This window comes from Achroia grisella, unplaced genomic scaffold (genome assembly GCF_030625045.1).
Source record: "Achroia grisella isolate CSIRO2021 unplaced genomic scaffold, CSIRO_AGI_Agris_v1 utg511, whole genome shotgun sequence".
NCBI lineage: Eukaryota > Metazoa > Arthropoda > Insecta > Lepidoptera > Pyralidae > Achroia > Achroia grisella.
Window position 1 is genome coordinate 5,607,463 of NW_026712905.1, and position 25,852 is coordinate 5,633,314.

General features: G+C 31.3%; 1 protein-coding gene across 1 annotated transcript; it reads right to left on the reverse strand.

Annotated features, from left to right (window-relative positions):
• Nucleotides 1–18,451: 18,451 nt before the first annotated feature.
• Nucleotides 18,452–25,600, reverse strand: LOC131846602 (uncharacterized). The gene is made up of 5 exons (XM_059195938.1): nt 25,528–25,600; nt 24,718–24,943; nt 21,320–21,450; nt 20,503–20,658; nt 18,452–18,633 (listed from the first exon to the last, which is right to left on the reverse strand). Exons 1-5 carry the CDS (start codon nt 25,598–25,600, stop codon nt 18,452–18,454), a joined length of 768 nt encoding a protein of 255 aa, XP_059051921.1.
• Between the last annotated feature and the right edge of the window lie 252 nt (nt 25,601–25,852).

The window sequence follows — 25,852 nt, forward strand, 5'->3', positions numbered from 1 at the left end:
AAATTTCACTGTTCATATCGGAACATGGCGAAGCGAGTAGAGCGAGTTTGTAAAAAATCTTAATAATCTTAATAAAATACACAACACGTTTTGCTATTGTATTCACTTTTTATATAAAAATTAATTTGTTTTGTTTCAGTTGTGACAATTCATATGTGAACTATGGCCGTTGCGGTGAATTACTTAAAAACCCACCTTTAGTGCAATTGTTTTATTTATAATATTGCTTATATTGTTCATAACATATAGGCAATAAGGCAAGGGGCTCGATCGTGTAACGCTGTTTCAAGCGTTTCTTATTGTAAACAGATTTAAATATAAGTTTTGTTGTATGTATGACACATTCGAGAGAAAAAAATGGTTTTATATTTTCTACTGTCAAATGGTTCTTATATATAAAACCTGTAATGAAAGCCCCAGGTTGTATAAATATTGTCGTTTTGTAAAGTATTAACGCTCAAAGTTTGAGAAACTTTGTTTATTTTAATTTGTTATGGAATAAAGGCATTTTAATTATTAACATTATTTTATGACTAACGCAATTGTAATAAAACGACATGAAATCATAAAGTGTTCTTATTTACATTGTAATATATTATTTATGGATGTGACTGGAATTAAATTAAATATTGTAACGTAACTCTATTATTATTTACTTACCCTACTCAAATATCAAATTTCCTAATACACATACGACTCTCTTCTTTACTGTATATTGCAAATAAAGTATATTCTAATTCGATAGTGTTACGCAAATGTGTATTTTTTTATCTATTGATGCCCCAAAGAAAAATACTGATTGTGCTTAGACGAGCGACTTTGTAATTAGTGTCTGCGGAATCCAAAGTACTCGAAGCTATAATAGTTAAATGCTATGTAAACTGATTTGTATGTTTTTTTATGGATGATAATGGAATGGTGCACCCATTTGGGCCCCATTGGGCTTACGCTGGCGGAGCACCAGTGGTGGATGATAAGATGAGATAAGATGAGAGTCAGGGTCAATTTGCCCATTGTGATTAAATAACCAAAAATTAATCATGATGGTTTTCAGGGAAAACGCGTGGGGGTCGACCTAACAAAATACATTGCTAGTAATGGGGACACTATACTCGTATATATGTTACATATATACGGGTTTATTCTTCGAGCAAATAGTCATTAATAGTTGTTGATCAGTAATATCAGTGCTTACCTCACCTCTGTTGACAGTTTATTTATATCAGCAGCGAAGATTATTATAGTTGGTAATTGTAAGTAAAGAAAAATATGAATAAACATTTTTCTGAGTAGGTAAACAAATAACTTCTATTATACGTTACTTGTGTCGCCCTTTGCCCGTTTTTTTTGGAACAAATTTGGAAAATAAATGACGTGGTATATTATTAATATACATGTGAAACATTCTAGACATGTTTGTTTCTTAATCAAGCTGGCTGGAGCGCCATAAATAAAAATTTTGTACAAATAAAATAACACATTAATATGGAATATATCTACTCATATTATGACGGATTCGGTGGTCCAGCCGTTTAGCACACCGACTTCCGATGGTCGCGAGTTCGATTACTCGCACGGCACAAACATTTGTATTATTGTTTGTAGGTATAGGTCTGGGCGTTTTCTATGATAAATATATTTATATATTTGTATTAGTTATCTAGTGCCCATAACACAAGCTTTAGCTGGATTAACTTGGGTCTAGATGGCGTGTGTGAATTTTTCTGAGATTATTTATTATGAAGAAAGATTTGGTATCAGTTTTTTTAATAGATAAATTGCAAACATACTTCAATAACTAAAAGAGAAGAGTTAATTTAGTTACAATAAACAAGTAAATGTTTTCAAACCCCTTAACATTTCCTAATTTCGTTAAACTTTTCCTCTCGGATTGATTTCCTGAAAAATTTCTAAAATCATTTAGGTAGTTATATTATGAAGCATAATGAATATGAGCTGCGGTTCCGTCCAAGGGTGGGTTTAGGAGGAGGTCGTAGGTAAATGTTAAAAGTGAGTTTGTTACACTATGTATCACGCCTCACAAATCATGAATCGAGGACATATGTAATTTTTTTTGCCTATGGCAGAAGTTATTAACCTCTAAACATATGTGAACTCGGTTTAAGTTAAGCAGTTAAGATATTTAGTGTTGCAACAGCCTATTCGGTTGACTGTCACGGAGGTCTCGTCACAGATCACCGCTAAACATTTTAATTAGCTGCAGCGAGTAGTACAGTTACCTACGCGCCCGTCACACCGTGTCACTGTGCAACTTTACCGAAACTTCGTTTTTTAAATATTCCATGTGAATATCTGTAGGAAGTTATTTTCTATAAAATGTATATGTAAATATCCGGCGCTCGCGATTTCTGTGTATCTTAATTAGTTAAATTAAGGTAATATTTTTTAATTATGGTTAAAAGTACAGTCGAGAGAGTTATGTCGAATTTTATATATCTACATGTACAAATGCATCTGCTATTACCCTCTTTAAGTTTCATTTTGGCGACAATATATACGTATCATGCCGTTTGCCGAAGTCCTATCTCAGTAACAAAATTTATAAAAAAATAGTCAGTTGTTTAGACGAGAAAAGACCCAAAGAGACCTAAAATATACCCCCGGGTAACAAGTCTCGGGAATGCTCGGAGTTTCCCTCTCTTACGCGATGGCCGGGCACGGTGAATCCATGGAATAAGGATTTTTTTTATATTTATTGTGGCACACCAATAGTGGCATCGGCATAAGTGATTATCGCCGCCTAAGTTTTTGACCATCACAATATTGCCATTGACAATGCATCTATAGCAATCATGGGAGTACAGATATAGATAGATAATAATGTCCTACATCTATTTACGAGTACATCTGATATAGCAACAGTAATTATTTTGCTTAATTAAGCACGCACACTGCATCCGCTGTCTGGGATCCACGCGATCGCATATAGTACGAAGTTAACTTCCCATTAATCTAATAATCTTAGTATCTTGATATATTGCATTTGAATATTAATTACTTGAGCGTTTTCTGTCACAAGGTAGTGAGTTCAAACATGACTGACACAAAAAACTGTTGGGTCAAGTACTTAATACTTAATTATCCTGAAATAGATAGGTACTAATATAAATTGTATTCTGACATAAATAGGAAGAGTAATAGAGGATTGTTAGTAATGGGAACTAGTTACCATGTTAGGTCACGTGGTTTATTGGTACATTTTTGTTCTCATATGAATCACCATGAGAAATGTGGTAGTATTATCCTTAAACTCGAACGGACGTGTAACAATTTAAGTAGGTACATAGTACTTAGGTGTAGAGTACATATCACAAACGATGTGTTGATTAATTATGTTTTAACATAATTACTGATTTATCAGTCAAATATTTTAGTCTATACATTATAAAGAAACGTACAAATAATAAAATGTTTGCCCTTTAAATTTGTAAGTACGTAACTCTGGAAAATTCACACGGCGTCATCTACTCAAAAGTTAAACAAAACTTATGTTATGGGTATTAAACAACTGATAGAAACATGTACCTGCTAAATTTTTTTTTTGTAAATACATATGTTATATACATATATAGAAAATGGCAATCTAGCGGTTTAACTCGACCGGTACAAACATTGTATTCAATACTAGAGTAAATTGTACTACAGTTAAAACTGTTTATAATGGTTTGGGTGTTTTCTACTTATATTACTTATATGTATTTACCAAAATTGTACTAAAGTAAATGTATCTCAGTTGTGTAGTATCCTGATCCAGTTGACTAGATGGCTCTGTGCAAATTGTACTGGGTTACATATTATTATATATAGAAAACACAATATAAATGTTTGTATCGTGTGGGGAATCGGACCCGCGACCACCAGATATAAAGCGGTGTGTATAAATCGGCTAGACAACCGAGGATAAAATGAAGTTACACCATGGAGTTTATTTAACTTGTGTACTTATTTAGTATGGAACCCTGACTTTTATTTATGTAGGTTTGTCAAGTACGTGATTAAGTAATTAGCTATTTTGTGCATTTTAATTAGACACAAACCTATTACAAGTCAAGGGGTCGTTGTCTGAAATAATACAATAAACAATGAGTCACTCCACCTTACTTTGCATTTAATTAAGTTCTATGACGTGTAAAACAAATGAATAAATATTCTATGTAGAAGGTTAAATATGCAAATGTCAAGTATGTCAAAAAGTAGAAACTGAAACTAAAAATAATATCAATATGATTTTTTTTGAGGGTTGATAATGGAATGGTTCACCTGGCTGCGCTAACGGTTTACACTGGCGGTGCACCAGTAGAGGATGATAAGATGAGCATGAGGTCTGGTCACTTAGCCCATTGTGGTAAATTCACTATGAATTTAGCACTATAGTTTCCTCTAGGGCAACCACGAGGAGGTCAACCTGTCATGGTACATTGCTAGGAATGGAGTTATTAGTCCACATTACTATCAATCCCCTTCCCCACAATATGATATGATTAGGAATATATAGATACGAACAGTTAAGAAGTTTAGATATAATTACACAATTAATGAAAATATTATAAAGATATGTTACAAGTAAGTACTTAAATATTTTATATACACATAAAATATATAACTACATTTTAAAAACAGTATTTGACAGATAGTTTATCCACTGTAAAAGTTTTCTCAAGATGTTAGCAGAATTACCTATAATATAATATTAATAATATTATGATTATTAATTGGTATTATTTTTTTATGTAAATGTTGATATGTATAAAATTTTAATGAAATAAGTGCAGTCAGATCCAGAAATAAAAAAATAATCAATTATAGCAGTTTTAACTGTTATGTAACTACTAGTATTTACTTTAATTTAATATTTGCCGTTACTCTATGTTTTAAAAATCGATGTTATTTAGAAATCATCAAATAATTCTCCAATAATCCAAAGGTCGTACACCACAAAGTTAAAAAGCGGATACTTTTGTATTCTTAAAAAAATTAACTAAAAATGTTTTAATTCAAACGAAGACGCTATAATCTTTTAAATTAAGACTATTTCCATATTATACGGGCATTTAGTTTAATATGCAGTACATATCGCGCAGTCAATGGTCGACTTTACACTGATAAAACTTACATTTCCGACTCTAATTGGGGATCAATTAATAAAATACAAAAATTACCGTTATGGTGAACGCAACACTTGACATGCTCACATTTCCCTCGGTATATTGGAATCCAATTTTTAGGTTGATACTAGTGTTTGCGGTAAAGGCACCGAAGTGTAAATACATAATATTCGAAATAAATTGACAATTTACAGATAACATACAGAGTAAGACTAGACAGCTTTAGAAGTGTAGCCGTTTACACCGCCTTATTTCCGATGGTCGTAGTTTCGATTTTCTATTATGTATGTATGAGTGTTTTCATGTGTGTTATGTATTTATATAATAATAATACACATTATAAAATTATAATATACATATTTCACACTATTAAACCCTTGACTTCGGACCCGTGGTATTCGGAACAACATCATCTGAAAACTTTTTAGTTTTTAAAAAAATTGGAATAAAACAATCCATATTTCATAAAGCACACACATACATCAGTAAATATAAGTATGTATAACAATTCTATAAATCATTGTTATAGGTGCTATTATAAAAAGTCCCTCAATACCTATTAGTGTTTCTAATGTAACATCCATAATACAGACTGGGATCAGTCAGACTTTTATTACATGAATAAACATAGGTATGTATAGTTATGTAAGTAACATTTTCAGTGAACTGAAAGCAAAGGGTCGCATTATCGCATACGAGCGAGTAGGCTAATGAGATGACCCGTTTCACGGCTCGCTCACCGCGCCTTAGTGGCACCAAGCTCGCTGATCTGGAGCGGGCTTCTTCATTATCACTAGACTAAACAAATCTAAATGTAATGACCTAGTAGTTAATTGTCACAACTTACATAAAATGCCTGGGTGTATGAAATTTGCTCAACGTAGTATAAAAAAAATATTAGTCATACTCGTAAAAGGGTTGTTGTTTGTGGGGACTGATCTGTTTAGGTTTGGGCAACTTATGATTAGATTATATCCTTTTGACGAAAATGCTAACAATAGCTTACGCAGGTGGTTAATACGCTCTGCCCAATGGAGTTTAAAAAAAACTGTATTTTTGTAATCATGTAGGTAATACAAGTTCATTTGAATAGACGAAGGTTTGAGTCATATCATAATTGGTTTCTCTGAAAATACATTTTAATTTATACTTATTATTTAAACAGATCTATCATTAATTTGTTGTACTATAGTATACATAATATAGTAAACATAATAATTTGCATCTCTCAAGGTATTTTGATAATCATATTTATTTTTAGGTATCATTGTGTATAGACAACCAATAGTTCACGTCATATATAAATAATTATTTTTTGCGTAGAGGGGAAAAGGTGTTTTTTTAGTAATGTGGAAATCACCCCATTTTTCGCAAGTTACCATGTTAGGTTGACTTTCACGCGGTTCCCCCTAGAGACCATCGTGATAAATTCCTGCTGAATTGATCACAATGGGCTAATTGACCTGACCTCAGGTTCTTATCATTTTTCCACTTTTTTCCTACTAACGTAAAGGGTTAGTGCAGGCGGGAGAATCATTCCAATATCGTTCATAAAAAAAAAATTGCGTAGAATCCATGTCTACTTAGCTCCAACATTTTGCTATAAATGTAGAATAACTCTAGCACTGGTCATTGTACTTATAATGACATTTTTATTTTACTACTCACATGAAATCTTATAATAGGTATACATAATCAATATTTAAACTTTCAAGTTATTCCTTATGAGAGTCTGAACTAGGTTTAAACCTGTACTATAGATCTCCAGGATTACAAATGTACAAATAATTTGTAACTCAAAAATAGGTAGCTAATTATCTATACAACATGTACGAAGAATTCGCTTTGGCATTCTGCCTGTTGTGCTAACTCCGGAAGTGGACCACGAGGGAGGTGACGAAGGGCGGTTTGTGATGAGTTATGGTCACAAAAACTACTATCGCCAGTTTGTATCTGTCATCACGTGATAAATGTGTACAGAAGTGCAGAGGTGGAAAATCATCGTTTGATTTTATCTAATGGTGTCTACTATTAATAGATATTGTTCAGCACATTTGATATATTTTATAGACTAGTATCTGCCTGTGACTTTGTTCTTGTGACCTTGATTGACCGGTGAAAAAATAGCTGTCATACGTATATATGTATAATGTTTATTTACAACATTAAGATATAAATTACAAACAAATAATTTCATTTATAACATTAGTCAGCATATTTATGTATAAAGTAGAAATAATGTAAGAACTTGTGTGCGGGAAGTAAGCAAATAAACCCAATAAATTAGATTAACTAAAAGACGAATTGTCGCGTAAAACATACATAAAATTACAAACGAATTGAACGTTTACTTCTTCGTGAAGTTGATTTAGAAGAACTTTAAAATGGTGAGTTTATAAAACTGAAGAATATGAAAGAAGTTAAAGAGAATTTATTTATTTTATTTTATTCTATTTATTATTCTAATGTTTCTATCTACATTAAATTTATTAAATGACTAGCAATGCCCGCGACTTCATACTTGTATACGTTTGTAGATCGCCATTTGTTGTTAGTGACCAAACGCCAAAATAAAGTATCTGTAAAACGCCAAATATTATTTGATTAATGAAATAAGTATTCCTATTTCATATATTTCATATATATAAATATATTATTAATAGTAACTTTCTCCTAACATAAGAACCCATATTTAACAATACATTGAAAAATTAATTGTAATTCAACTAGTTTTTTTATTAATGAACATTAATATACAAACAGTCTTATTCTTGTTACGATATTATGATTTTATATTATATTTATATGTAAAGTCTACATATTATTTGTACATAGGACTTCTTTATTAATCTGCAATATTTTAATATATATTACGATATTAAAATGTTCTAGATTCCTAAAGAAGTTATAATAAAATCACACATCCAACAACAATTCTCAATTTCTTTTAATACTCACATCAAAATCTTTAACGGAAATGGCATATTACACCTCTGAAAATCGGCCACATCTAAATTGATCTCAGTTCTTTTTTATTTTCTTTGTAATATGACGTCTTTCAATATATATTTGAAGAAGATCATAGGTCTTATTACGTTGGTGCGATATAAGTAGCATTTTAAAACAGGGGTGGCTAAATCGTCGCGGGGCGTAGAATGACGGATGTCTTTACAAGCTAGCGGAGTTGTCAGTACGGTTTATGTGCCGTTCTGGGATTCTCAAATGTAAGGAGCCTTGACATTTTTATATAGTAATCATAATGAATATCTCTGGAACTAAAATAATAATAAAGGTACATTTATCCATAGGTATCGTATTATAACTAATTTATTTTCATTTGTTACCTGGTTTCTTGTGCTTATTATCTTTCTTTGACCGGTAAGGAAATAAGAGTTTTAACTAGGAGTTTTTAAGGACTAGTGAACGTTATGTACAGAAAACGATGATAACTTACGGTAGACTCTGTATTGAAAAAGTGATCATAATAGATAATTGAAAGACAGTTTTATAAATAACAAAAATAAAAAAAAAAATTTAGAATTTGCAAAGCCTTCCAATTTTATAAGTATGGAATAACGTCTATACTAAACAACTTGATAGATATGAACATGGAGTAGTGTTATTCGGTGTAAAATTGAGTATGCACGAACACGAGAAGTGTTCTTTTCTGTCTATAAAATGACTTTTTATAATGTTTTATGACTTACATATTTTTTACCCTATGGTGTAAATTAATTTTAAAATAATCCTGTAATATTGATTTATGTTTTATTATATTTAGTAATATGTTACGTATATATTGTGGGGACACAGTTTATACTAAGGAATATTTTTTAATAAGTATTGGCTCCGAACACTTTAAATCTTTTATGACTTACATATTTTTTACACCATAGGGTAAAAACATATGTAAGTCATAAAAGATTTTAAAAAGTTATTTTATAGACAGAAAAGAGCCAATATTCATTCAAAAATATACTATACGTAACATATTATTACTAAATATAATAAAACATTAATCAATATTACAGGATTATTTTAAAATTAATTTATATTACATTCCATAAATCATACAGTTAGGTGAAACTTTGAGAAACTATTACTGAACCGCATGCGATAACATATCGCTCGCGCGAAAGATAAGTGTATCCTACCACCCTCCGTTTTTTATATTTGTTTTACGCCCCGAATTAAAACGTTACCGGTGCAGCAAAAAACGGCGTATCCGATGTCGCCCACGTGCACTGAAATAAACGGAACGTGTGTTTCATTTACGTGACGATTTTGTTATGACTAAAATTATTTATGATCAGCTTTTTTATGAACTGTTTTTTATAGATTTTAGGTTATTTATTATCTATCATTGTTATAGCTGTGGACATCTCTATTATCTCTGATTTACATACTATAATGAAACTACAAATTGAGAACGTGGCAGAACTGTTCTTTGCGAACATTCTCTAGTAAAATCACTGACTATATAACATTTAACACTAATATATATTTTTATAATATATTTCTATACGTCTCTGATTTTATTTTACAAGTCACAAATAATTACAATATTATATATTAATATTAAATACAAATTCAAAATGCTTTTGTATAAGTATGTGGTACAATAGCATATCAATGTATTGTGCAGTATTATGTGGCTTCATACAATTGAAGAGATTCAATTAACCTAGTTCTATTTCTTTTTCATCAATATATGAACGTGTATGTTTAACAATAAATATATAGGCAACAATTTTTTTGATTTCTTTTACATAGTCTACAGCTTTTAATAATAAGTAGTCCAATATCTTATTTATTTATTAACAATTATTACAAATATAGGTTGCTACTTTAGTAGCAAGCAATACATAGTTAATTTTTGAAAAAAAAAATGTTTTTTTTGTTCAAAATATCAGAATAACTCACTAAAAGTAAATAAAGTAGGAATCGTCCTTCAACAAATAAAAAATAGCTATTATCTGAAACCGGATCTTGATGTAGACAGATTTTTTTCACACCGGAATCAGAATTACCATTTGCGGAACCTTTTTCTCTAGTTGGTGCGGAAAGATTTTTACGACGTGGCTGAAGGGTGCAAAAACAACTGATGATGTATTACTGTATAGTTTTTTCTTAGCTATGTTAATGATACTACTTATTGACAGCAACTGTTAAGGAATAAAACGAATAAATATATACACTTACTGCTTCTTTTTAAATACAATTGTTGATGTTATGGACAATTTCGTATATGTACAACTAACTGTGCCCGCGACTTTGTCCGCGTGTTATGACCTTGACCAAATAGAAAATTTATTCAGTAATCTAACAGAAATTCCAAAGAAAATATTTTTATCATTCTAGCTTCAAAAATATGTTTTTTATTTGGACCAAATTTGAATTAAGTTTTGGAGGTGTTTATGATATGAACTCAAACATGAAAAGAACCAAACCTCAATGTACTAACTGTAAAATAACTTGTTGTTTGGGCATGAAAATGTAATCAACTTTTATTTGAATATATTATATTTTATTGATCAATATAGCTATAACTAATTTATCTGATATTATTTATCTACTACTTATGGCGGGAGTGGAATACTGTAACATAGATTTTCTTAGGATAGGTTCCGTTCCATTCTCTAGATAAACAAGATGTTTTTTATTGTTAAGATTTTTTTGTAAATAATATTATAGAATAGAATTATTCATATAAAAATAATGTAACAACCTTGAACAGACAGTTTTGTTACCAAAACACTATATTAGTTATCAGATAGTATAGAATACGATGGTATAAAGAATCATCAAATATCATTCAATATTTAATGAACAAAAAGAAAACTATCCAGTTGAATAAACTAACTGAATCTAAAAAAGGAGGAGGGGCTTCCTTTGGAAGCCAACTAAATAATAATGGCGTGTTGAGAGTGTTGGCAGATATGTGTGTGATTTCCTTTAAATTTTATTTACACCCAAAATCCAAAATGCGAAGAAAATCCACCCAATAATGAAAACTGTTTTCGGTGTCGTTATAGAACGTGACTATATCCCAATATAGTAGTGTTTTTAGCCCAAATGCACTACAATAAATTTTGATTTTTTTGTATTTCTGGCGTGGTTGCACAACTAATAATTATTTTTAAACCTGATTGTTCTTCATTGTTGTTTAGCTTACAGCCTTTGTGTACTTATTTGGGCTTTTAAGCTCAATAATTGTCCATTATATTGAAAATATCCCTAAGACCGCTCTGCCTCAATTTCTTCCCTCACAAATCTCCTTAAATAATTGTTCCCCCAAATTTCCCCCGTTGCCATAAAGTCCACCAAATCAGGATGGAAAACCCCCAGTCTGGTATCATTGCGTATGGATAGCACTATGGATTTCTCATTAATGGCGGCAAACTGTTCAATAATTGCTGGCGGCACGCTGTAAATTTAGACAGATCAATAGCACGGAGTCTGGCCGGCTAATGGCCGCTGTATTATCGTGTACACATTTTCTAATATATTTAACGTTTATTAGTTACTTGATTTTAATTTTATTTTCTTTGAATTCTACTTCTATTAGAGGTTGGACAACATCATGGCAATTTAAATTTTTGAGACCGCTGCTCTGAGAAGTTAGTTTGGGTTCTAGATAAACCATTCCCGCAGATTCTTCAGCCAGGAGTGTCGCTTTATGTTGGTTCAAATTTATAACTAGTAATTCTCGAATTCAACATATATATTACGTAGGTTATTGTAGGTTCGTACTGTATCGATGGTAAAATTGATGATTATTCAAGGCGTATGTCGTATATATTTGACAATGTATCTGACTACCCCATTCGGAATAACAGTTGTGGTAATATGTTGTGATTGTTGTGCTTACTACAATAAGAACAAACATAATTAAATTATGAATGGAGGAAGACATAGGGTACCTAAGGCTAAGCGGTGACCGTCGCCTATATATATGAACAAGTCTACGGACATTACGTTGTTATGAGACGCTAGTGGTATCTCCAATGGACTATAATTCTGTAAAATAAGACTTCGTACCCTGTAATTACTCACTACCTACTCTCACCCTTGAACCGAAATATAGATTACAAATCAAGCTGGTTAGGGCCGTATATAGGTGGATAGAGCATCCCACGCAGATGTCTTTTCACAAAGTCAGCCTAAATAAAGTTAGTTAATCTACAAATGTAAACACTCTCGAGTCTCGACTGTACACAGCACAATACATACGAACAATAATTCACGTACAAATTGTCTGCAGCGATGTACTTTCGTTAATAACGCCCTATGAATTAATTATCCGTCGCATGGCCGCAATAACCATGATATATAACCGCTATTAGACAGTTTGACTATTAAATTAAAGCATTCAGCTTTCGGCTAGTGCGTGCGGCAAGCAAATGAACATACTGTATATAAATCAACGCGTTGTTCAGTGATGTTTGAAGTATTTTTGTGTTCATGGCTGTATAAACGCAGTTTCCTTTGCCTTTCTTTTTTTTTTTAAAAAAGTATTTTTGTTTATTTATTATTTAAAATTATAAATTTAAATAGTAATTTAATTAAAATGCAAATAGCTGGTTGAAAAATCAAATGTACGTGTAGTTTAATAATAGTATTAATGTTACGAAAAACAAATAAGTATTTCAAGTTTACATATCGAATTATATGTAGGTATATATCAGTTCAATGAACCCTTGGCAATACTATTGTCAATCCATTATTGTCAAAATACACTCTTTTGAACAATAAAATGGATTTATAATTTAACTTTTCAGACATCACGACATATTGTGACAATCGCGTGACTTGATTTCGTAGAAACAAAGTTTGCTATCCAATTATAAAAATATATACTTATTTAAAAACTTGTTCAATTTAAAGTATTTGTTTCGTGCAACATAAAAACAAATTTATGTTCCAAAATCCGTTTTCTGCCAGCTCCTAGTGTTTCGTGTCAGCATACCCAAGGTATGTTGAGATGGTTGTCATTTAACACAGTTATTTGCACCTTCTACCCTATACTCCTATCGTCTAATCAAGCTATGTCTGGAAGAGATTTAGCTTTTTGTACTTCATTATTCTCTAGAATTATATTCCTTACTAGCTGTTCTCGCGACTTCATCCGCGTGGAATTAAACTTTATTTTTCTAAAATATATAAAGATAAAAGTAGCATCAGTGAAAGTAGCATCGATTTCAGAGTTTAGCTGGAACAAACAGATATACAGACAGACAGACAAAAATTGTAAAAAATGTTATTTTAGTACAACAAACAGACACTCCAATGTTATTTACCTATATGTATACATTATGCGCATACATGCATATCGCGCAAAATTGCTCTCGTATTTCATAGAAAGGTCAATAGTTTTATATTTACTTGGTCTCTTTCTTGCAAGCTATGCTCTGGTTACGTTGTCATGTGGTTATCTTTACGTAATGCTAATTGAAAACAAATTACAGTTATCAACAATTATTTGATTTGATTTAAATTAAAGAATAAGCAATTCACGTAGGATATTTTAGTCATGATACTATATTTTGTAGTGTTCTTGTTGCTGTATATGACTATAGGTTGCAGTTACGACTTCCATCTTGTTGGTTATTGCTGTCGTATAAAAAAGCTTGCTAATTTGCTAATCTTATAGACAAATAAAAAAAGACCTCATCATTGTTTAAAATACTGCGGTAATTATTACAAAATAGGTAGATTCATGAATTATGCAATGATTATATTCTTGCAAGCATGTGGTTTTAAAATGACATTACTGTAATCAAATTTACTTAGCCAATTTTATACGTTGTTGAACCTGAGTCTATATTTGAGGAATAATCGTAAAAAATCGCGTAAACATATTCGTGGTACGTTTATTTTGAATAATTATATCTTGCCTTGATCTGTATTGTTAAAGTGTCTGTGTAATCAAAAATTACTGTTCAAAAGTGATTATGTCTTTTTATTATACGGTTTGAATAGAAAATGTTTGCGGATCATTAAGACGGTTCTAATTGATAACGCAGCAATAAGTTGTGTTTATTTGTACAGCAATTATTTAATTTCCTTTTTAAAACTATAGTTTTACTATTGTAGGTCTGTACCTAGTAATAGTAAAATTATAGTTTAATCTATGGTCTTATGGTCATAAGTTAAATCTATGGTCTAATCTATGAAATTTACTAAAATTTTGATCTGTCCTGTAAAGACCTGATTTGAATCTATCTATGAACGTTGATGTGAGAATGAAGTTTAGAGTTGTCTATAAAACTATATTTTATTAATTTTGTTTTTTGTGTCACTAAATACAGATTAATTACAACAAAAGTTACCTCTATATAAATGCGCCCTGTAGATAATTTAAAGAATCGTCGCAACTTATCATACTTACCGACGTAGACTTTGCAAGAAGTCTTCTACGGGTACTACAGTATCTTTATCTGTGGTGGTAGAATTCCGGCAATAACCGTCTTCCCAACGGATCCGGATCTACATGATGGATTTATAAAAAGTAAAAAAAAAGTTATATGCCTTATTTGGACTAAAATACCTTCTAAGGATCAAAATAAGGAAGTATTACTGATAATAACTTAATATCTGTATCTGCTGATAACATTAGCCAATATTGAAGTAACTTGCAGTGTTTATAACTATCACCCTCAGTGAGCCTGTTATAATAGTTACAAGTAAACTCGCTCCAAATTTGTCGGTGCGCGGGCGTTTCTCATTTCATTCCAAAACTTTCATAATCTATATTTCAGTAGGGTTACCTAAGAGCTATTTTATGTATTATTAATTTATTAATTTTTGATGGTTATGGTTATGGTCTAGCGGATAAGAATAGCGCCGGACTTTCCTATGTTGATTTGAGTGACTGTTATTCGCAGGTTTGATTCTCATATGATAAATTGAGTATTATAAAGTGAGTATTAAAAGAGTAGTATAAAGTGAGTGTGATTGTTTGTATTGGTCTGGGTGTTTTAATATGTGTCTATTTGCATTATTTTTGTATTAAAACTGAACGTAATGAATTCATTGGTATTTTAAAACAAAAATGTTATATTTCTTTGTACTGGATAAATTTAAATAATTAAGTGAAGTGTTAAATGAAGGCAGCGCAGTTGGATATATGGATAGGTAGTAAAAAAATTGGAAGTTTAACCGCTAACTTAATTTTTTCCTAGACTTTTCACACAGATATGGAGCTGAGCTTAACTTCTCAAGCAGAGACCACCAAGACCGTCATAGAGGCCGTCAAGTGTTTTTTTTAATGGATGATAATGGAATGCTGCACCCGTCTGATCATGAATATATCCCGATGGTTTCCAGGGGGAACTGCGTGGAGGTCAACCGGACATAGTATATTGCTAGTAATGGAGTCATCAGTCTTTACCCCTTTACCCCCATGTCAAGTGTTGCGTTCACCATAACGGTAGTTTTTGTATTTTATTAATCGATCCACCTAAACTACTAGACCATTTAGTCAAATTTAGGCTTGACCAGATCTTAGAGATAACCCTGTAATAGATGGCTAGTGAAAGCGCTTCGTGGGTGGACGTAGATCATAGAATATGACTACCATGTTGCCATGTTAACGTGCATATAGGATGAAATCCGCTTTGGGCTATTTCGCTGTGTCCTGTTGTTTATCCATCTGTTTTGACTGCGTTGTGATGTAAACGAAATATTACCAATGGACATTTATATTTGTTCCTAGTAATTATCTGTATATTAATAATGGAAGTAAAAATTTAACCCTTCTTTACGAAAATTACACTGACAGAGGAACTCCTCTATAAGTAACTACTTATAGTACCTACATAGTTTATATAGAAAAGGTGTGCAATTTTTTAATTGACATACACGCTTAGGTGTTTTGTTTATTTTTAAAGTCTTTGGTCAAATACAATATATTAATATTGTTTGTATTCAATATTGTGTGTCTGTAGTCTTAGTAAATGTTAAATTAATTATGGTCAAAGTTTGACCACAGGGCGACCACTAGTTAAATTTTTGTTACCCATATATTGACATCTACCATACTTGTATATATAGTCTATCTTATTTATACCTGAAAGGTCGTCATACCATATCTCTAAATATAAAAAGAACCATTGATATCAAATTGTATTATGACTGACTCTCTAACGATGGAAACATCAATTAAAAACTAAATTAATTCGAGATTCAGCGGTAGGGTTTCCGCTTGTTCCGTTGGATTCAAATAAGTGAAATTTGGGTTATGTGAATATAGAGATATGATGTCGACAGTTGACAATGCCTTTCATTACTCCTCAGAAGACGACTATAGTGGAGGTATATTTATTAATATTTAATGTTTTTTATTTTTTAGTTTATTCTTATATATATCTATCTAATATAATTAATATTTAAGAAAACAAACATGAATATAGGATGTAGTAAAGTCTTTAATAATTTTACGTGGAAGTCACGGGTTCGAACCAGGTTTTGATTAATGATGATAATACAACTAATATTAACACCTACGTCAGCCACAGAATACCTCAGATAGCTATTAGTAATCTTGTGTAAGTTTGTGAATCAATAGCCATATCAAATGGCAGTTTAACGGTAATTTATGTTTGATTGCAACATTTTGAATCTAGGTATAGGATACAGGCAAAAATCTGAACGAGGACAAATTATAGGTAATTGATATAATGACAAAATGATAGTTTGCGGTAATGCTGTTGGATTTCTTACCTATTTATGTTAGAAGATGTTTTGAATGTGAATACATTTGCATACATTGTGATATTTACAATTCAACTCTATCTATGTCATTTATAATTAATAGGTCAATAAAGAGACGGCCTCGGTGGTTTAGTGGTTAAATTCTGCCTTACTTCCGATGATTGCGGGTTCAATTTCATAGATAGTACAAACATTTGCATTTATGTATATAATTGTTTGTATTGGTCTGGATTTTGACAGTTGTCTAGTACCCGTAGCTCTGTTTAATTTGGGACTAGACGACGCTGTGTGAATTGTCCTGGGTTATTATTAGAACACCGAGACCGTCACTGTATTGATCATATCACCACGCATATTTTATGAAAGTTTAATTTTTACTTTACCCAAACGTTTATGTTGGGAATGTTATTTCAGTTTTTTGAATACAGTATTTTAGAAATACTTTCTTTCGGTATACTATAGGTAGGTACTATATCAAATAGAGTATTATATGTATTTATTATATTATAATATTATTTATTAGATATTCGAATGTAAGAATTTTTATTCAGAAATAATAAACAGGTACTATATTGAGTACATGTATTATACTTATAGTGAGGCCACGCAAGACGCCTGGGAAATTCTATTGCACAATACCATGCATATAGACTTGCAAAATACTGTACTAAGTGCTTGAACTTGTTATGTACTACGTAAGAAACCTGAGTATGTATCTAATACTAGATGTGACTCGCGGTTTCACCCGCTCCTTAATTTTAAAGGAACCGCCATTATTGTCCCATGTCCCATCACATTATTCATTATTAATATTACCTGCACAGAACAGTATTTTTTTCGCAGACTGTCAATATTGACTTGTTTTGTATTTTAATATTGTCATATATTTGTCGAATTAGCCTATACCAAATTAATATACACACAAAAACATAATAGGCCATATAGTATCTAAATACTCTCTGAAAAACATGCAATGAGTAGGTAAAATAACTTTATACTTTTTACAGTTCTCTTTATAAATAACATTGCTCGCACGTACAGTTAATCAATAGTTGCTCAATAATGCTCTGTTACCAACTAAATTAAAGTTTTATATATTTGTAATTTAACAGTAAGCATTAGAACGTATTCATCGAACTTTGTTAAATTTAGGTCATATACGAATATATGTGAAAATATTACCTATAATATGCGAAATACTGTCGCACAGTTGTTTTACACTCGTATGTGGTTCTTGATTACGAAACGCAACTACGAGTTTGTTTCTGGCCCTCACCATAAAAACTGTCTTGTCATTTTGGTTATGGAGATTATGATGAGAATACAAATTAATCCGAGAAATATTATGTTGAAGTAGACATGTTGGATTAGCTTTGCTTCTGCTATCATGTTAAATAGTACTTGTAAAGTTTTTTTGTTACCAAAAGCATAAAAAGGAGGAGAATTGGCGTCCAAACTTCTCACTCTACATACGAAACGTGATAACACTTCGTTATCACTTCAGGTCGGTTTTCTAAGGATATATATATATAGTAAAACAGCACTATAATAATTAATAAATCACATTTTTTCATTAAATTATTTAAAAAACAAATTCTATAGAACTAATGCTACTCTTTCACAAAAAAGTCTTCTGTAAGTGGCACGTGACTGATCTGGTCGTAGGTAAACGTATCGAAGAATCTTTGGGTGACATTCATGGCATAATCAATGGCGTAGTTTAAAATGGGCTCTCCGAACTCATTCGCGAACAGTTGAGAATCCCTGTTGAGAACTTGGAGAATGTTGGCACCTGGCAATGATAACATGTCATTACACAAAATAAGTAATAGACATATTTTATAAAAGTCAGATTAGAATATATAGAATAACACGGAACCATTGTATCCTTGAAACAATTACTGATCAATCGATATTGGAATGATAACAAGTTTATCGTTATGGGAATTTTGAATTCGGTGGTCTATGAATGAGCTAAATTTTGTAAGCTAAAACTTTTGTTCATTACGTGCGCCATATACCCTTTTCTAATCATTACTTTTTCTGCCCAAAGGTCTGGAAAGCATCTAACCAAAAGTCTGGAAGAGATTGCTTAGTGTTGAGACTGTCTTTTCTATAACTTTATGTAAATTTATAATTTTAATGATTTTCTGTATCTAAATATCTGCATCTGGTAATAAAATTTTGATTAACAAAACAAATAAGTAAATGAATGATGAACTAAAATGACAAACAAGCTGACGGCTGAGTAAGTGCTAATCGTCGTCTATATGCTTGAATAGCACAATAGACATCACGGCGTCAAGTGACGCTCATGATACACCTCATGCGTTTCCATTCTGGAGGCCTAAGCTGTATTGTACTTACCTTGTATTTTTACTGCCATATTTATATTCTACAACAACAAATATTACAATGCAAGCTGCTTGGCAGTTAAAATAGGTGTCAAGAGGCAGACAACTGTACAAGGGCTCTCTTTGATCTAACTAGTCTACCTACTGCATCCTATTGCATTACAATTCAAGTAGTTATATAAATAGACAAATAATTCTAGTATAAAGATTTAGTTTCATGAAGCATCCATGTAACAATATAAGTTATTGGCCAAAATTTATTGAATAATATCAATACACAGATTTGGCACTGCAATATCTAAGTTACAATTTGGTAGAGTGCCAAGAGCTAACATGTTGTTGCAGCAGAGAGGAAGAAATGTATACTATGCTATGCCTAATGAAATACCGACACAGTTTACATGCGCTGTACTGTAGTGATTTACAAAATATCGTTGCGTACTTGTTAGTCATGCTCTAATAGAATCCGATCTTTATTAATTTATACTGACTGTTCATTGCTAATTCAATCATGTTCTATTTTAAATAAACAAGGGATATATAGAAAAAAAACTAATTAGCCACGGACTCTATGAGATGCTGTAATTACATGACAATTGGCTTGCCATGTATAAACCACAGATATTCAATATTAAATATAGTATACTAGCAAATTTATTTTATGATAATAAATTTGCTAATAATATACTCTATTAGGTCACTGGATTAATCCCAGATAAATTGGCCTCAATAGGCAGAGGGATTTAAATTCATCTTTATTCTTTTATCTTTCGTAATACGCATCATAACATGTCGCCGATTAAATAGAAAAAAGACATTTTTCATAATTAGAAACTTGAATTGCGTCCTTTTATATAAGTCAATTAAATTAAGCACGACATCTTGATCATTATCTAAATACTTTTAAAATGAGATTCTATGTAGATTTAAAACTTGAAGGGTAAAAATAAATTAAATAAATTTAAAAACTTTGAATGCTTGTATTGCATAAAAATGTACTATTTACTAATTTGAATACTGCCATTTTTCTATTTAACCGACGATGTACACTATCAGGGTTACCATTAACATTGACAGAACACAATAAAAATATTACACAAATGTTTGGACACAAATATTTTAACCAATTTGCCACTTTATAAAGTCCCAATAAGCTTGATATTTTTAAAAATTACACACTCTAATGATGGGAAACAGTGTTAAGACGATTAAGGATTATAGTCGTCATTATTTCCATACAATTGTCAAAGTCCTATGAAAACAAAATTTGTTTATGTAAGGTCATAATAATTTGTTGGCCTACTTACTAATTTCAGGGTTGCCTCTAATGAGGTTGGTCAAGTTCATCTTGAGGTCTGTGCCATAATCAGCCTTGTATTTGTAAGAGTTGATTTTGTAGTGGCCCTCTCCATCTTTGTTCTTTACCACCTTTTCTACAACTTCCAGTCTTATGTGTTGGTTCCCTAGAATTATGTTTGAAGTTAATTTGATTAAGTTGGCCCACCGGATGGTAAGCGCTAACCGTCATATAACACAAAAACAGCAATAGGTACTGATAGCACGTTATTCTGTAACACTAATGATGCCACTAATGCGTTGCCATTTCAGAGGACTAGTACGTCATGCCTCTCATCCTATAATTTACTGCTAAGTATGCCCGAAATACGTACAAAGCAAGTTAGTTGGCCGCTGAAATTTGACGTGGTTATTATTTACACTTATTATTACAAAAATGTTTATCTTACGACGTTAAACAAAACGAAAAATCACGATCGGAATGTACTTTACAAGTATCTACGTGAAGATACAGTGAGTATAGTGTGCTGAGATGAGTATCCAACGAGTTTTAGTATTAGCAATAAATTCAGACGTGTGAGCTTAGACGAATATTTCTGCTTATAATTTATTTAACCTATCTATCCGCTGCTCTACAGATTACCCATGATCATTGCGGTTGTGATACTGCAATAATATTGTAACTCAATAATAACAAATGAAACGTGATAAGATATTCTAAAATTTACAAAAATTCCATTTTAATTTATAAAAAAAACATTTAGAAATTTTGTTAAATGAAGGCCAATAGAAATAGGAAATAATAGATTCCCACAGATGTGTACTTACAGATTTTTATTTTAGCAGCTCCTTCGGTATCTAGATTGAATAGTAGCAGTCTACCTCGCAAGCTGTATAGACCGCGGATAGTAAAGTTGCAATGCATGTCGAACACAAAGGTGCGCGTGGCACGACGGGATCTGTGAACAATTCACACAATAATTACTTAAGACGAACTTCTTAGCATTCCATGGATTAACTGTGAGGGTGCCGGGACCATTATATGGCAGAGAGGGAAAAGCAGCTCCCAGGACTAGTGGCCCGGGTGTAGGTTTAAGTGGCCCCTTTGCCGACGTCAACACCTTCACACGAGCTTCTCCGCTCGTGTTATAATTAAAACAGATAAAATGTATGAAATACTTTTCACAAATAACGTATCTTATGTATATCTTACACACATATATCTATTTTAAGTATCCATTTTGATTGTTAAATAATGATTGCACTGATTTTCGTTCATTGTAATGATTTTATTGAGTGTAAATAAATATATTTTGCTTTTAAAACTGTACAAGTGCAGACAGTATGATTTAAGTTTCGCATTCATCTTCGTAACACCATAACCATATTTGCTTTGCTATTACTCGTGCAGCCAGCCTTCATGCACATTTCGAAATCGGAGTCAGACGCGGGAGAGTTGCTCAATTAATGTAAAGAAGTAGGTGCGTCACTAACAGTTCAGTCTAGTGTTTTAAATTAATCTTCCGTTGAATATTTGCATTATTGAAGACTGAATTAAAATATTGTTAGCGCTCACAAGCTGTTACCCGCGATTTCGTCTTCATAAACTTTCATCTCCTATTTAATTTCCATCACTAGCAGTTCGGTCTGGTGTTTTAAATTAACCTTTTTGAATATTTACATTATTAAACAAGTTAAAATATAGTTAGCGCTTACTAGCTGCTACCCGCAATTTCGTCTCCATAAGCTAATACAATTTTTTGAGATAAATCATACTATAATTATCCGTAATCCGTAATCTATGTATCTTCAAGTCAAACTTCATTAAGATCCGTTTAGCCGGTTACTCGTTAAAAGATAACAAACAGAGAGATTATCATACTATCGAATTCATAATATAAGTATGGATATTTGTATTTTGGTATCATAAACATACACTCATTCTTCAAAATTTGCACAAGATATTGCAAAAGTTTATATTGAATATAAAAACTGCATAAATTTATAAATTCATCCAATATAATTTGTAGATGCACCACATTATATCAAATATTTACTTCAAGCTATATATATAATAGCTTCACCTACGGTTATGGTATGGTATGGTTGGAAGAGATAATTTCCGAAGAAATCCTAGGTTAGCGAAAATAAAAATTGTAGAAATAATATTTTAAATATAATTTAAAAGTTTTATATTTTATATATAGTCTATTTATTTAAATAATGAAATATATCTATATAATGATATCCCATAAGAAATATAAACATTGATTTATTTAAAAAAAAATTTTTTTTACTTATTTACAAATAGAATTTAAATAAATGTCCTTGTCGATCTAAAAACCGCATATTCAATATTTATTAAGATAATCGTATTAGTGCTATTAATAGGTATATGTACAGAAGAAATAAATGTATGAGCATAATATAAGGCTCTATGTCACTTATATCACTTACATGTTAAGTTACATGTAAGATATTCTCATGTCTGTGAGGCAAATGTATTGCTATAAAAATATAAACATATAATTTATTATTCTAGAAAAACTGAGATAGATAGAGTTATTCAAGAGGGGTCCTCTTGTATCTATTGCTGAAAACTGCATTAAAAGCTGTTGTGTAATTTAAAGGATTTAAGCGGACAGACAGCAGCGCCGACTTTGTTTTATAGTATGTAATGACATATAACGTATATATTATAGATTTAATATAATATATAGGTACTTGTAATGTAATTGACTGTCTAGTACAACAATACACAGTCAAGTGTCAAGATCAACATACCGGTAAAATAACAATGAATAATTATTAACATAAAACAGTTAGAGGTGACACTTCTGACATCATAATCGTCTTAATATTAAGCACAGAAACTTAATATTTACGTTGACATACGTTTTGTTTACGAATTTTAAAATTTAACAATGTGACAATTCAATATCCCAATGTCACGTACAGTCAGCTTCATAAAAATCATTTAGTAAAATGGTAGAAATTATGATAAAAACATATAGATTATTATAAGATTATTGCATAAGATTTTTCATTATTTATTACAAAATATATCTTAATTATGTAGATACATTTGATTTGTAATACTGTAAAATGATCCTTTATAACATGAAAGTTAGCCATCTATTTGTTACTTTTACATAATTAAACGACTGAGCTAAACCGTAATCAAATTTAAGTGATTCTATGATCGATATATACGACAATTGACAGTCTTTCTCTTATCTCAGAAAAAGCAGGCAACGTCATGGACAAAAACTAGTATATTATAAAACGGGATGGTTTATTATTTACGAGTGTGCAATTTCATAAATGTTAATTGTGTTTTTATACAACGTCGCAACTTCTAGTATGATATTTTAATAAAGGTTTCGTAATAAAAATAAATATCTATGAAAATATTGAATAAAATATTATTGCCTGCCAACTAGCTGCCACAAGGTGAACGCAAACAGTTTGAAAGTAATTTAAAGACAACAAGAATATATAAGTAGCAAACAAATGCTAGTACCTACAGGAAACAAAAGAAAGAATAAGAAAGACATGTCCTTCTTATTCTTTCTTTTGTTGGAATTGGTGACAATTCCAAAATCTATTTGGTATTTGTCCAGGCCCTTTTCGTTAAATGAACTTGGATTATTTATAAGAAAATTAACAGGTTTGATCCTAAAAAAAATTACACCATATAGTGAAGGTATTTTTATGTGTGCGTATTAACGGTGTTTTTATAAATAATTATAATTAATTATAAAACCTATAAAGGTTGTAAATTTACTTACAATATTATTAATCTCTGCATAACGTGATATTAATCTTCTACTTCCCGCCAATAAGGTTTGAAGGCGAATTCATGTTACACGCATTGTAATTAACAAAATTTGGAAACCAGTAAAAAATCAATGTATTTCGTTAATTTAGTTAAATAATCGTATTAGTAGTCCCTTTTCATTAGGATTATTCTCTCTTGTGGAAGTGGTAGTATACCTAGTAATGGAAGGGAAACCTACTAAAACTAAATGAACCTACCTCCTCTCTTTTCTTCTGAAAGACCGGCGACACACGTGTAATTCCCCTGGTCAGGTGATTCAGGTCCTCCAGGCGGTAATTACGTATCATTAGATCAGTCATATGCTCGTTAAAAAAATATGTTTTCTAAGAATATATATTTGAATTGAAAAGTGTATTATACAATAGATGAACTAGAAGGTACTTACGATACTTTATTTGGCACGCATGATCCCAGTCCTGATAATTTGGCGTTGTGGAAAGTCATCATTAGATTTCCGGGTAGTTCTATACTGATGTTTCTATCCATGTATAAAGGATCTAAGGGTGGTATGTCGGCTTCAGGAATGCCCTTCACAACCCCTGGTATGGCATCTAGGGTGGCTTTGGTGAAGCATTCATCGCTGAGCTCTGAACATGGGTGAATGTAGTCCGCTGTTATAATAAAAGCAATAGAATTAGAAGTTTATTAGAGCAGAGACAAATGAACAAAGATGGAAAGATCGAAACTTTCATTCTCTATTCCAGCCACTTCAAGTTTTTTGAGATAAATGATACCTATGTGTATGTCCTCGTGATACAATATATATTCATGCCAAATTGTAACAAACAAAATAGGCCGAAAGATACACTCCAGCATTTATAATATTAGTATGCATGGATAAAAACAAAAAAAAAAATACAAAATACAGATTTTATAGATACCGATTAGTAACAATTACACGTTAAATATTTACAACACTGGATCTAAGTAAATATTTAAAATTTCAAAATTAATATTTTTTTATGGTATCTGATTATTAAGAGATATTTTTAATCCGAAGAAACATTAAATTTATGTATAATTTCTTATATCGGTATGTTATCTACGTACCTCTTCACTGGTTTCGATGAACTTTATTTAGTTTTTTTTTCGTAATTAATTTTATCACATTTTAATTTGGTAACATCATTGAAGCAAAATATTAAATTTTAACTAATTGAGTATCGATACATTTATTCAACTGTGAAAAACTTACGTAAAGGCACTAACTGGAAGCTGCATTGCAATGCTGCACAGAACACCAGTATGTTAAATATATAATATGACATATTAAACTATGTTTTGTATGTTATTACGATATGCTATACACACGCACAGTCTGGTGCATGCAATGTTAGTTTCGCGAATGGCGTTAACTCTAAGCCTAACTGATATTTAATTTTGAGCCTTCATTAGGCAAGCTCTCAAGGATTTACTGTGCGTATTCGTAATTACGACAGATTTGATCGAGCCGTTTGGTGATTTACGTGAAGCAATAGAATTAAAAATGTACTTCTATACAAAATATTTTTAATATTTCC

Bases quoted from the DNA above. Each gene is read 5' to 3' on its own strand.
- LOC131846602 (XM_059195938.1), bottom strand. From the start codon at position 25,600: ATGTCATATTATATATTTAACATACTGGTGTTCTGTGCAGCATTGCAA. The intron at 20,659-21,319 runs GTAAGTACACAT...ACATAATTCTAG, and splicing joins AGCTGCTAAAATAAAAATCT to GGAACCAACACATAAGACTG. The intron at 18,634-20,502 runs GTAAGTAGGCCA...TATCATTGCCAG, and splicing joins TAGAGGCAACCCTGAAATTA to GTGCCAACATTCTCCAAGTT.